At 42.0% G+C, this 15,074-nt stretch overlaps 1 protein-coding gene across 2 annotated transcripts; it reads right to left on the bottom strand.

The window, feature by feature from the left end:
- Positions 1 to 3,188: 3,188 nt before the first annotated feature.
- LOC122881654 (gonadotropin-releasing hormone II receptor-like) lies at positions 3,189 to 14,461 on the bottom strand. Of its 2 annotated transcripts, none has more exons than XM_044208115.1 (4): positions 14,182 to 14,461; positions 9,115 to 9,655; positions 4,520 to 4,721; positions 3,189 to 4,434 (listed from the first exon to the last, which is right to left on the bottom strand). In XM_044208115.1, exons 2-4 carry the CDS (start codon positions 9,652 to 9,654, stop codon positions 4,037 to 4,039), a joined length of 1,140 nt encoding a protein of 379 aa, XP_044064050.1. In that variant the 5' UTR covers position 9,655; positions 14,182 to 14,461; the 3' UTR covers positions 3,189 to 4,036. The 2 variants fall into 2 exon arrangements, with proteins under 2 accessions (XP_044064050.1, XP_044064049.1); XM_044208114.1 differs by having other exon boundaries at positions 3,189 to 4,437; positions 14,182 to 14,459.
- Positions 14,462 to 15,074: the final 613 nt, after the last annotated feature.

The following is a 15,074-nucleotide window of genomic DNA, read 5'->3' as shown; positions in this document are numbered from 1 at the left end:
AAACTTTTCATCATCATTAATCTCTAATTACAGAGTTTCATTACAGAGACTCTAATTATTTCCTCTGATTGTAAACAAAACTCATCGACAACCATCTGACGAACTCTGAATCAAAAAAAAGCTGCAGAAAATATTCACATTCAGTTATCTGAAACATCAACAGACGCAGCGTCGGTCTGTTTTATAACGTCGTCATGTTTGTTTCAGTTTGACAGTTTCACTCTGACATGAAGACATCTGTTTTATTTTATTAAATAAAGCTCTGCTGAGCAATAACTGACATGAATAACATCCTGTCATCAGAACAGATTGTTTCTTTCAGATGAACTCATGTTTGTGCTAAATAGATTCATAATGTGACGACAGATAAAGACTTTAAATCAAACACTTTATTCTCCTCTGATTCTGTGTTAAGTTCAGACACAATGAAAATCTTTTCAAACCAAAATATTACCTCAAAAAATAAATCTAGAATTCAATAATAGACTTTAAAAACAGAAACAGCCAGTTAATCACAATATTTAATTAAATTCAGTTAAATTTTATTTATATAACGCCAGTTCATAACAGACATTATCTCATTGTACTTTTCCTATAGAGCAGGTCCCAGTCTACTTTTGGAGACTCTAGGAACCACAAGTAACCCTGCATCCTGGGAGCGCAGTGTTCTAGTCGGGTAATAAGGTATTATGAGCTCTTTAAGATACGATGGTGCCTGACCATTAAGAGCTTTGTAGGTGAGGAGAAGGATTTTAAATTCTATTCTGGATTTTACAGGGAGCCAGTGCAGAGAAGCTAATATTGGAGAAATATGATGTCTATTCCTGGTTCTTGTCAGTACACGTGCCGCAGTATTCTGGATCAACTGGAGAGTCTTAAGGGACTTATTCGGGCAGCCGGATAATAAGGAATTGATTTAATCCAGCCTAGAAGTAACAAATGCATGGACTAGTTTTTCAGCATCATTTTGAGACAGGATGTGCCTGATTTTTGCAATGTTACAAAGATAACTCAGAGGTTCCTTACGGTGCTGCTGGAGGCCAGGGCAATGCCATCTAGAGTAACTATATCTTTAGATAATGTGTCTCGGAGGTGTTTGGGGCCAAATACAATAACTTCAGTTTTGTCACAGTTTAACATCAGAAAGTTGCAGGTCATCCAGGTCTTTATGTCCTGAAGGCATGCTTGAAGTTTAGCTAACTGGTTAGTTTCATCTGGCTTGATTGATAGATATAATTGGGTATCATCTGCATAACAATGAAAGTTTATGGAGTGTTTCCTAATAATATTGCCTAGAGGAAGCATATATAAGGTGAATAGAATCGGTCCAAGCACAGAACCTTGTGGAACTCCGTGACTAACTTTGGCGTGCACGGAGGACTCACTGTTAACATGTACAAACTGAGATCGATCTGACAGATAGGATTTAAACCAGCTTAGTGTGGTTCCTTTATATTCTCCACATTTGCTGTCACATATTTAATTTCTGCAAATAAAGGAGGGAAGATGTTGGATTGTTGGACATCCTGGACATCAACCTTCACTTTACTTCCGATACTATCTGAATAAAATGTAAACTTTGTACACAAGAAAGATAATAATCTCTCCTGAGATGTCCTGCCTTTCAGAAGATGAACTCTGTCTATTTTACTCTGTCTATGTTTCCTCTCACGCCACCTTCAGGACAAACCTTTCACGTTTAGTTCCACGACTGTTCAGACTGTAAAAAAGAGAGATCATTAGGATGTAGTTTGGTCAGATTGTGGCTGTAATGAACTCTGAAGACTGTAGGGGGCGCTGACAGGATGAAGTGAACTCAGACAGCAGATACAAGGTTCATTTATTTAAATTATTAACAGATTCATTCATAAATATTCAACACAAACAATTACAGTCAGGATTTTATTCTGACGATGTTTCACCTTTAATTCAGTTTTTATAGAATCAACATGTTCTGGTTTGTTCTTGGATGAAGAACCAACACAGCTGCTGATTGGCTCTCAGCTCTGACCTCATCGATTTATATGTAAGTTGAGTGTTTTTATATTTACATCATAACTTCAATTCACATTGTGTTTGAGTATATGGGTCAACAATCATCTACATTTATATTTGATACATAAAACAAAAACTACTTGTTAAGTGATTAATTAAATGTTGACTTTGGATTAAAGAGAGACTTCATGTAAACAGTCAGCTGACATCAGTGTGAAGACTGAAGTGATTGGCTGTTATGCCACCAGGTTCAGCAGGTGTGTGCGTAAACATAGACGTGTGTTAAAATGTAAGCTTCAATCACATTGGCTGCTTATACGGGGGTCAACCCCTTCAGGGATCTGGTCCTACAGTTGCCTGCGGTTATCATCACTGTGCCTACTAACTTTTAACAAAGAGTCCAACAACTGCATACGCTGTGGTCACATGGGTTCTTACCTAGTTGTGTAGACATGTTTCTATGGTTATGTACAGGTACGTACGTGTGTCATATGACACAGTTGGAATAATCTTTTCACTGTGGACAAGTTACACAGAACTTCATTCAGCACATTTACTGCTGCTGTAGGCCCTAGACTGCCGGGAGACTTCCCATGATGCACCTCTTTCCTCTCGCCTCCTCTCCCTCCTCATCTGTGTGCATTCTTATCCCATTACTGCACGTAACTAACTTGACATCTTCTCTCTCCCGTAGTTCTGTGCTTTCTCGCTCTCTCTCTCTCTCTCTCCAGCTGTCGCTTTCAGCAGTATTTCTGCCTCCAGCAGAGTATTTCTGCCTCCTGAGCTGCAGAGTCTGGATCTGTGGTTGTGGGCCACCTGCTGCCCCCGTGTTCCTGCAGAGTCTGGATCTGTGGTTGTGGGCCACCTGCTGCCCCCGTGTTCCTGCAGAGTCTGGATCTGTGGTTGTGGGCCACCTGCTGCCCCCGTGTTCCTGCTCGACAACTGCTACTACAGTTGTTGTTATTACTCTTTTTACTATGATTATCATTATTATTCCTATCACTATCTTCTTATTATTATTACTTTATTAATATTAATATTATTACATTATTATTATTTTAAAATTCTATGTCGAATTTGCATTGTGCTACTGTATGCTCTCTCTCTCTCTCTCTCTCTGCAGGTGGCCGCCCCCCCTGAGTCTGGTTCTGCTCGAGGTTTCTGCCTCTTAAAGGAAGTTTTTCCTTGCCACTGTCACCAAGTGCTTGTTCATGGTGGGATTTGTTGGGTCTTTGTAAATAATATTATAAAGAGTTCGGTATAGACCTGCTCTGTAGGATGGTTATGAATTGGTGCTATATAAATACAACTGAATTAAATTACTATAAAACCTGTTAACATTCTACTGTTACATATTTGTTTTACTACTACTACTACTAATAATAATAATAATATAAACATGGTGTTTGAGTGGAGAGCAATAAGTTATGTGGCCTTACAGACACCTGTAACCACACCCAACAGTGATGTCACTGTACTGTACAGGTGCACTGGAGTCACCTGTACATCACTGCAGAGAGGTGAGAAGTCAAACCACTGGAGTTCAGCAAAGACCAGATTTACAGACGGTGTTGTGTTAAATGTGAGGAAGAAACAGATTCACTTTCATTTGATCAAACATCAGTCGACTGACTCGAGAGAGAGAGCCGATCAATATGGGAACAAAATCAATGGATCAATCAATAAAAACACTGCCATTTTCTTCCTGTATACTCAGTTTGTCGTCAGACAGAGACTCAGAGTCGACATGCTGACGTCTGGTCTTTAGTGTGAATCCTCAGTGACGGAATAATTTGATGGAAGAAACAGAAAACTGAATATTTTCATGTCTAAAACAGAATTTTACGAATTCAATTAAAAATTAACACATTTTTCTCCAAAACAGAATCAATATAAAGATGTTATTGTCCTATTAAAGCTGCAGGAAGTAATTTTTGAGTCCAGATGCACCTTCAGCCGATCCAGTTCAGGTTTTACACTCTGACGGTGTTTAGGTACAGAATGTTACATCACTTAACTCCTGTCCTCTGATTGGTCGGTGTTAGTCTCCTGCAGCTTGGTTGTTGGTGGCGGGGTCCGACTCGTGACCCCCGCTGTGAGGACCCTTTCTGGTGGACAGTTGGTCTGGAGATCGTGGTGAGGTGTCGCTTCTCGTCCTGCGGCAGCAGGCTGCAAGATCGGCTCTGAAGGAAGGTGTGTAGAAGCCGTAGATGACGGGGTCGCAGCAAGTGTTCAGGTTCCCGAACACGAAGAGAGCATGGTGGACGTACTCAGGTGTGACACGCAGCATGTCGGGCTGGAACCAGTACCAGATCCCCAGCAGGTAGTACGGAGTCCAGCACACCACAAAGGACAGCACAATGACCACCGTCATCTTCAGAGTCTTCATACGAGCCTTCGGAATGATATCAGTGCCGCTGCGACGCAGGCACGACTCACCTGCTGAGGGAGGGGGGGGGGGCTCCGTTAGTGATGTCACACTGCCATGATGTCATACTGTCAGTGTAGTACAGGTGTGTCTTACCTTTGTCTCTCAGGTGCTGCAGGTGGATGTGCAGCAGGATGCGGCTGTAGCAGCAGCTCATCACTAGCAGGGGGATGATGTACAGCGTGGTGAAGTGGAACATGTTGTACACAGTTTCCTGCCAGCGGCGGCTGAAGCTGCCGTGAGTCGCACACTGAGTGAAATCGACATCCTCCACCCTGATCGCTCGGAAGATAAACAGCTGCAGGGAGACAGACGGAGGATTCTTACTGCTACCTGAGCACAGGTAGAGTCCTGGGGCCTGGATTTATCAAGTGTTGCAGTCCTAACTGACCAAGAATGATCAGAGTGAGCATCGTTGGTCCTTCAGGACTGAGTTCTGAGCTGAGAGGAGCTGCAGGAGGTCAGACTGATACTCTGTGAGAGGAAACACCTGAGTTTATCAAAAGATACTGTTTTAATAAAAATAATTTTTGTGAATGTAAACCAACAAGGTCTCCTCCAAACTACATTTATATTCTACTTATTTGTTTTCCAATTAAGTTGCGGTGAGAAACAGAATCTCTGGATTAAAGATGGACTTTGACAGCAGAGAGCGTTTAGATACCAAAACACTGGTTTCCAAAAGATGATCTAACAGCTCAGTCTGCTGTTGTCACGACCAGCTGATCAGATATTTTAGCAGAAAACAAATGAAATTCATTGTCAGTTAATATTTTACTGATACGGTCTTAACAACAGTTTCTCATCATGTTGCTGAAACATGTTGCTGTTGCAGATTAGTTCAACTTAAAGAACACACGCTGTTCCTGCAGAAACATATCAAACTTAAGATATTGTCCATGACTCAGAATCAGAAATACTTTACTTTAATGAGAAATACTCTCATTAAGGACTTAAGTGTCCTTAATGAGAGCGAATAAAATCGTTTATTTAAACAGTCACGTTCACCTGCAGCTCATCTGCTTAATTGATCGATGGGATTCTTCGACTCTTGATAAACTGTCTCAGGTGTTAGTCAATAAAGTCTGACTGTGTTTCTGCTGCTCAGTCAAACTAAACTGTTTGTTTCTGTTTTCCAGCTGGTGGCCTCTTAGCATTGTTAGCATTCCTTATAAAAACCAAGGGGAGCAGTTAGCCTGAGCTAACAGCAGGAGGTTTCACACATTTAATCTCTCCATCAGAAACCAGAACATTCCTGCAGGGATTTCATGTTCAGGACTTTTACCTGACGGAGGATTTGACTGCAGCTTTACTGAGAACTGAGAACTTTCACCTGCATCAGAGACAACCGCAGGGAGACAACAATAATAATAATAATAATTATAATAATATAGATAATATGTAGATGAACTGTTGATTAAATAATATGCAGCTGAAAACTTCATTACATGTAATCTTCTCTATAATCAGACAGAAAGATGAACAGATCTCTTCAGTCTGACCTTCAGTTTGTCCTTCAGTGCAGCTCAGATTATCATATCATAAATATTAATAATATTAGTATTAAAGAGAGTGTAATGTGAAGCTGTGTGAGCTGTCAGCTGCACTCTGACTGTTATAATATTAATATGTATATTATTAATATGAATATTATAATATAATATTCTGCAGCTGAGAGGAGAGGCAGAAGAAGTGACAGTTCATACAGCTTGTGTGTGTGTGTGTACACAGTGGTGTGAAAAAGTCTTTCAGATCATCAAACAAATTTAAATATTAGTCAAAGATAACACAAGTAAACACAAAATGCAGTTTTTAAATGAAGGTTGTTATTATTAAGGGAAAACAAAATCCAAACCTACATGGCCCTGTGTGAAAAAGTGATTGCCCCCTAAACCTAATAACTGGTTGGGCCACCCTTAGCAGCAACAAAGAGTCCAACAACTGTATACGCTGCCACCAGGTTCAGCAGGTGTGTGCGTAAACATAGATGTGTGTTAAAATGTAAGCTTCAATCACATTGGCTGCTTATACGGGGGTCAACCCCTTCAGGGATCTGGTCCTACAGTTGCCTGCGGTTATCATCACTGTGCCTACTAACTTTTAACAAAGAGTCCAACAACTGCATACGCTGTGGTCACATGGGTTCTTACCTAGTTGTGTAGACATGTTTCTATGGTTATGTACAGGTACGTACGTGTGTCATATGACACAGTTGGAATAATCTTTTCACTGTGGACAAGTTACACAGAACTTCATTCAGCACATTTACTGATCTGTGGTTGTGGGCCACCTGCTGCCCCCGTGTTCCTGCTCGACAACTGCTACTGCAGTTGTTGTTATTACTCTTTTTACCATGATTATCATTATTATTCCTATCACTATCTTCTTCTTATTATTACTTTATTAATATTAATATTAATAAAGTCTGGTTCTGCTCGAGGTTTCTGCTCGAGGTTTCTGCCTCTTAAAGGAAGTTTTTCCTTGCCACTGTCACCAAGTGCTTGCTCATGGTGGGATTTGTTGGGTCTCTGTAAATAATATTATAAAGACTTTGGTATAGACCTGCTCTGTAGGATGGTTATGAATTGGTGCTATATATATACAACTGAATTAAATTACTATAACAACAAAGTTGTTATAATTAAGGGCCCTGTGTGAAATAGTGATTGCCCCCTAAACCTAAACCTAATAACTGGTTGGGCCACCCTTAGCAGCAACAACTGCAATCAAGCGTTTGCGATAACTTGCAGTGAGTCTTTTACAGCGCTGTGGAGGAATTTTGGCCCACTCATCTTTGCAGTATTGTTGTAATTCAGCCACATTGGAGGGTTTTCGAGCATGAACTGCCACAGCATCTCAATAGGATTCAGGTCAGGACTTTGACTAGGCCGCTCCAAAGTCTTCATTGTGTTCTTCTTCAGCCATTCAGAGATGGACTTGCTGGTGTGTTTTGGATCATTGTCCTGCTGCAGAACCCAAGTTCGCTTCAGCTTGAGGTCACAAACAGATGGCCGGACATTCTCCTTCAGGAGTTTTTGGTAGACGGCAGAATTCATGGTTCCATTTATCACAGCAAGTCTTCCAGGTCCTGAAGCAGCAAAACAGCCCCAGACCATCACACTACCACCACCATATTTTACTGTTGGTATGATGTTCTTTTTCTGAAATGCGGTGTTACTTTTACGCCAGATGTAACGGGACACACACCTTCCACCTTCGTCTCGTCAGTCCACAGAGTATTTTCCCAAAAGTCTTGGGGATCATCAAGATGTTTTCTGGCAAAAATGAGACGAGCCTTAATGTTCTTTTTGCTCAGCAGTGGTTTTCGTCTTGGAGCTCTGCCTGCAGGCCATTTTTGCCCAGTCTCTTTCTTATGGTGGAGTCATGAACACTGACCTTAACTGAGGCAAGTGAGGCCTGCAGTTCTTTGGATGTTGTTGTGGGGTCTTTTGTGACCTCTTGGATGAGTCGTCGCTGCGCTCTTGGGGTAATTTTGGTCGGCCGGCCACTCCTGGGAAGGTTCACCACTGTTCCATGTTTTCACCATTTGTGGATAATGGCTCTCACTGTGGTTCGCTGGAGTCCCAAAGCTTTAGAAATGGCTTTATAACCTTTTCCAGACTGATAGATCTCAATTACTTTCTTTCTCATTTGTTCCTGAATTTCTTTGGATCTCGGCATGATGTCTAGCTTTTGAAGATCTTTTGGTCTACTTCACTTTGTCAGGCAGGTCCTATTTAAGTGATTTCTTGATTGAGAGCAGGTGTGGCAGTAATCAGGCCTGGGTGTGGCTAGAGAAATTGAACTCAGGTGTGATAAACCACAGTTATGTTTTAACAGGTGGGGCAATCACTTTTTCACACAGGGCCATGTAGGTTTGGATTTAGTTTTCCCTTAATAATAACAACCTTAATTTAAAAACTGCATTTTGTGTTTACTTGTGTTATCTTTGACTAATATTTAAATTTGTTTGATGATCTGAAACATTTAAGTGACAAACATGCAAAAAAATAAGAAATCAGGAAGGGGCAAACACTTTTTCACACCACTGTACATATATACATGTATATGTGTATATATGTATATATAAATATATATATATACACATATGCATGTTGGAGGTTTAAAGGTTTCACAGATTTCTGCTGCAAACATGAATAATCAACATGAGACACTGAATCAAACAGACTGTAACAAACAGTGCAGATACACAACCAATCAGGACAGAGCACCAACCTGCAGCCAATCAGGGCTCAGAATCAGGACAATGGAGCTGTTCTACGCAATAAATAAAGAATAAATAATAAAGAAAACTCAGGTGTAACCACCTGCAGTGTCTTATAAATAAAGAAAATAAATCAAATGTGTTTCTGAGTCCAGATGAGACAGAGAAGAGTTAAATCTGTGATGTCAGTAACTAATGTAACCAATGAGTGACTTTAGAAGCAGTGGTTTATAGAGGAGACGCTCTGTCTCACCTGAAATAAAGAGCTCCGCCTTACATAAATGATATTAATCATCATGATCACACCTTCACCTGGTAACAACAGCATCCACAAAAATCATTTTATAAAACATTTTACTGTCCCCGCCCATCAATTACTGCAGCCAATCAGCATCCTCCTTCTGCTGTTTGTATTATTTCACCTGTGTGTTACTTAGGTGATGTGTTACCTGCAGTGAATTGTTACCTGTGGTGATGCGAGCAGCAGGCTGAGGCTCCAGGCCAGCAACAGCATGCGTCTGTTCCTGCGGTGCGCGCTCAGAGCGTCCAGCGGGTGCAGGATGGCGTGCTGGCGGTCGAGGCTGATGACAACGAGGATGAAGACGGAGGCGTGCATGGCGAACAGCTTCAGGAAGCAGAGCAGCTTACAGAGCGTGTCTCCTCCGTACCACTGCACCGTCACGTTCCACACCGCGTCCAGAGGCATCACCATGAACGTCATCATCAGGTCGGCCGACGCCAGGCTCAACATCAATGGCCGCAGGTGAGACGCCAGCCGCTGGCCACGCCCACGCCACAAGCTGGCCAACAGGGCGAGGTTACTGCAGGCGGCGAACAGGAAGAGGATGAAGGTGGCTCCGACACGGAACTGAGCGGCTCGTGTGAAACTGGGAGCCTCCCAGTCTGTGAAAGGGGGGAACTGGGAGATGTTGGGATGGGGCAAGGCTACATAACTGGTGGGTGGAGCCATTGATGACAGCCTGATGACGGACCAGTTACCTGACATCCTGCAGAGAAGAAGAAGAAAAATGTCATAAGTGATGTCACACCTGATGTTTGGACATTTTACCAAACTGAGGATGAGTCACAAACATTTAAAGGAACAGTCCAACATTTACATAAATCCTCGTCAGAGACAGGTCCCCGAAGTGGTTAGCCTAGCTTAGCACAAAGACTGGAAGCAGGGGGAAACTGTTAGCTTAGCTCCATCAAAAGAGAAAAAGTCTGACTGATTTACATGTTGTAAGTTTTTTAGTGAACACATCACACATTATTTTCTTTATCAATAAACTCAGTGCAGAACTTCCTTTGGAAATCTGCTGTTTTAAGTCCTCATTGGCCCACTGAGTAGTGACCATATAAAACATACAGTAAACATTGTCAGATTTAATTAATTATTTAAAGGGCGTCTAAAGGACAAGTTCCTTTTTAAACTGTCACGGTTTTTGATGTCCTTAGTTTTGTCTGACTGGGACAACTTTTTTCTCTGTCACAGAAACAAAGCTGCCCACCACCTGTATATCTATGGCCAATCAATCCCGTGTTTCCTGATGTTCTCACCGAACGGCAGCAGGTACAGATGAACAACAGAGGTTCCAGGATGGAACCCTGTGGAACCCAACAGGTGAGAAAGTTATTTACAAGCTAGTCAGCAGTCCATGCTGAAGCCATCTGGTTAAGTTACAGTAAAGTTTGGACAGAGCTCAAACCACTCAGTTCAGGACTTTAGAGATGCTGCGTGCAGTCACTGCTACAAATAGCTCCAATGCGAACTGCTGCTAAAACCACAATGTCTCCTTTTTATATTTCTGTTTCTACACCTGATCAATAAATGACAACTCATCTAAGAAAACTGTTTACAGTCTGTAGTAAAAAAACAACAATGTACATTTTGCCTTTATTTTGATGGGAAAATTTTGACAGGAAACAAGGGGAGTGAGCGAGGACAACATGCCCTTAAAAGGTACCCGGCCAGACTCAAACAGGGACAATGCAACTACTATTGCAGTTCCATTGCAAGACACAAGGCCAGTGTCTTAGACCAGGACGTCCCGACAGTCCCTGTTGTCCATCAGACAGCACCAAGGAGGATCTAAAGCAGCAACTAATGAATCAGCGGAAAAACATTTTATTTACTATTTATGATGTTCAGTGTGATTGACTCCTCCAACAAACCAACATGATGTGTGGAGTTCCACAAGGCTCAATCCTTGGTCCTCTTTTATTTTACTTTTAAATGCTTCTATCAGGTGAACTTATATAAAACAAAACATCTAATTTCATAATGACCACACCTAAATTGATGTTACTCTGTCACTTCGAGACTTCAGTCCCGAAGTGACATAAGTGAAAAGTCTGAACAGTCAAATGGTTTTGTAGCATAAAGCTGTTTTTCTTCTTTTTTATCTTATTTTGTCTTGCGACCCCTAAAACATATCGTGCGACTCCCCTGTGGTCCCGACCCACAGGTTGAGAACCAGCGACACTGAACCAGAATCTGCAGCTGACGTCAGTTGTTCCTGTTTTTATTTGTTCCTATTTGACTGAAGCATAATCACCTGCTGAGCTCTGATTGGATGTCTGCAGACTACCTGTCTGTCTGTTTATCTACCAGCCGACAGTCCATCAGCTCTTATTGTGACAGAGACTTCCTGTCTGTCTGTGCTGATTAAAGATCAGAGATAAGAGTCTCGTTAAAGCACAAGACCTGAGGGGTTACCACGGTAACTGATTCACACTGACCAATGAGGAGTCAGCTGGCAGTGAATCAAAGCAGAAACTGGACTGCTTCACCTGTTCAGGTTTGAATTCACTAAAGATCTTATTGACACTGATGATTGTTTACTGGTTCGTTAATGAACAAAGATTTCATTACTTCATGCTGTCAGTCCTGTTCTCCCTGCTGCACTGATCAGGGATCAGCCAATCAAGAGCTGCTTTAACAGGAGAATCAGATCCTCAGGAGCCGAACAAAGAACCGGTGATTTACAAAAACAAGGTGAGTTTTTCTTTTCTGAGCCGCGGCTCTGAGGACAGAAGGTGTCGCAAGTGTAAAGATTTCGTCTGTGCAAATAAAGTTGAGTTGACTGAATGTCTGTTTCCGACAGGACATCAAAGACTGCAGCTTTTAAAAAGGTGAAATGTTGCATCCAAATCAGTTCATTTCAATAAAATCACTGTGATCAGAGCGTATTTGCGTATCTGAGCTGTCGTAGCTTATTAGCTGCGTGTCACCATCCATCATACATCATGCAGCTACTGTTAGCCACCGAGCTAACAGTGATGATCTGACCTGAGGTCCGTTATTTATTGTGACAATAAATATTCTGTAAATCAGCATCACAGCTAATTTATGATCGTGTTTAACTTTCTCCTCCACACAAATGTGAAAATACAGTTTATTACGTTATCATATACTGTATATATACGTAACGTGACTTCCTGCTGAGATCAGATTCAGAAACTGAGAACACACACACACACGCACACACACACACACACACACACACACACACACACACACACACACACACACACACACACACACACACACAGGTCAGGTTGCAGCTCAGAGCTGTCTGGAGTTATTTTTGGCTGCAGGATCTGTGTGTGTGTGTGTGTGTGTGTGTGTGTGTGTGTGTTCATGATGTCACCTTGGCAACCCCCACCTCTCTCTCGCTTGTGTCAGGCCCCTCCCCCCTCACCTGATTGTCTGAAATGTCCTTCTGGATCAAAGTAAATGAATTAAACTCCAGTGGAGGAACCAACCTTCACACACACACACACACACACACACACACACACACAACAATCTGACTCATCACAGTCTTCTTCTTCATCAGATAATCAAGGTCCGAGCCTCAGGAAGTCCAGGTCAGACACAGTCGAACCTGAACCTCAACAAACCACATGAACACCTGAGGGACTCTCTTCTGAGTCACATCACTGCAACATTTCTAACATGAAGGCCTGAAGTCAAGCAGCTCCGAGAGCTTTAACATAAACGTTTAGTTTACTGGGAGAAGGAGCACCTAACAGGCACCTGCCAGACTGAATTCAGGGCCAGCAGTTCAGTCTCTTGTGGATCTACCTTCACCACAGGTAAACAGGTGAAGACTGAACCTGCAGGAGACCACATGCTAACGTGCTAATGAATGTGATGACATCATCAGTCTGTGATGTCATGAATGTATCATCAGCTGATCGACTTGTTCACACCAGACTGTATGTAAAGATGGACGACACGTCAGCTCCCTAAAAGTGAAGCCAGAACGTCTGGACCGCCCCCTGGTGGCGCGCTGCAGTACAGGCCATAAGCCCCGCCCCCTCCATGTTAGCGGATGGGAAACTAAAAACTCGAAGTACGTCAAAAACATTTTTCCCAAAGATGGTTTCTGCCAGTTTAGCTCGCTCTCGTCACGCTGATGTTTGTTCAGGTGTTCGTTTCTCTGATACGTTTGGTTTTAATTCGTTATCTGATGCTATAAAAACGGGGTTTCACGTCATGATTGACAGCTGAGGCCGGCTCGCGATTGGCCGGGTGTGTGGGCGGGACCTCGATACCGCGGCTCCGATCACTGCTGCGCAGACTCTGGATCCAAATGACGTCAGGAAGTGGAGACGCGGCGGCCATCTTTACACACAGTCTACGTTACAGACACGTCACACTTGTTTTAAAGGAATAGTTCAACATTTTGCTTGAATTTATAATCATTATTATTTTCTTACAGATGAAACAAAGACAAAGTGTTCTTTACTGAGCTTCTGTTAGTTCAGAATGTAAAATGTTCGTCTACAAAGTAAACAGATACAACTGTTAAATAAATGTAGTGAAGCAAAAGTATAAAGTACCAGAAAATGAAAATACTTAAAGTACAAGTACCTTGAAATTACTGAGGTATGAAGTTATTGTCTGTAATACTTTTTCATCTTGTCTGTAATTTTATAGTTTTAGTTGTTATTTTCTGATATTTCTTATGTCAGTCATTAACAGTTAATACATAGAATTAAAAACATCTTTCTGTCCTGATAAAATCTCATAATATATTATAATGTTGTCAATAAACAAAGCGTTCTTCAGTTCTGTGCTGCAGTAAATGTAGTTTAGAAAACACTAAAACCTGATCAGACCTGCAAAATCAATAAAACACATAAAACTGTTCAAATCCATCAAACTCCACAAAAACTGAACGACTCGACGTGAACCAACAAAGTAATACAAGTATTAAAGTTGTTAATTAAATTAAAGACTTTCAAACAGCTCAAATCTGTATCGAGTTAAAAATCAGTTATTAGCTGAAAGAATCCAAAAGCTGATTAAAATGATTTAAGAAGAATTTACATGTTTAATAAACAAACTGTTTTCAGTTAAAGAGCTGAGTTCATGGAACCGCAGTAACACGCAGACAGTTTAACAATCAATTATTGAGTAAATATAGAAACTCCTGATCGATGAGCTTCAGGTTCTGTCTGAGCACCGACGCCCTGCTGTCTGTCTGTCAGGCTTTTACTGCGAAACGCTCGGTGTTTTTACCTGATCAGCAGCTCTGAACGCTTCCCCGTGTCAGGTCGGACTCCTCTGTCCCCCTCCTCATGTTCTCCGCTCAGGAACCCGCAGAGAACCTGAAGAACCCGCGCTGATGAACAGAACGTAGGCTGATCCGGATCAGCTCAGGTTCCTATCGACTGCAGCAGCTTCTGAAGCACTGAAGAGAAACCTGCAGACTGCAGCGCAGGGAGGAGGAGCTCCACGCGCGCGCGTGTTACTGTGTGTGTGTGTGTGTGTTTCTGTGTGTGTGTTACTGTGAGTGTGTGTGTGTGTTTCTGTGTGTGTGTGTTTCTGTGTGTGTGTTTCTGTGTGTGTGTGTGTTACTGTGTGTGTGTTTCTGTGTGTGTTTCTGTGTGTGTGTGTGTTACTGTGTGTGTTTCTGTGTGTGTGTGTGTGTGTTTCCTGCCCGATCAGCACAATAAAGTCTTTGATGAATTAAACATGAGTCCGGATGTTTGAGCTGTAACAGGCAGCAGGAAGTTAAATCTGATCAGCTGATCGTCAGGTGACTTTACTGTTTGTATTAATAATGATGAACCGATCAATATTTCATTCAACTTTCGTAGAAAAGGTTTCAGTCGTAGTCGTCTGGACGCTGTTTTCAGAATCAAGACGTTTCGGCTCCCATCCGGAAGTTATTCTCAACTGTGAAAATGGTCTGAGAACTCCGAAATTCAAGCTACTCTGTGTTGCTTAAGCCCCGCCCTCAGGGAGGAGTCTACCTGAGTATCTGTTGATTAGCTAGTTTCACCTGAAACTGACCTAATAGTTTCCATGATGGCCCAGTAATCAGTAATCAGGCCTATTGTTTTCTGGCTGCACCTCCCTCATCACTGTTAAGTGCCTGATTAGCATGTGATTGGCTTGACCACGGTGTT

The sequence above is a fragment of the Siniperca chuatsi genome, linkage group LG9, assembly GCF_020085105.1.
Source record: "Siniperca chuatsi isolate FFG_IHB_CAS linkage group LG9, ASM2008510v1, whole genome shotgun sequence".
In the NCBI taxonomy this organism is placed as follows: Eukaryota; Metazoa; Chordata; class Actinopteri; order Centrarchiformes; family Sinipercidae; genus Siniperca; species Siniperca chuatsi.
Note: the sequence above shows the minus strand (reverse complement) of the source record. Positions and strands in the feature narration are given on the sequence as shown.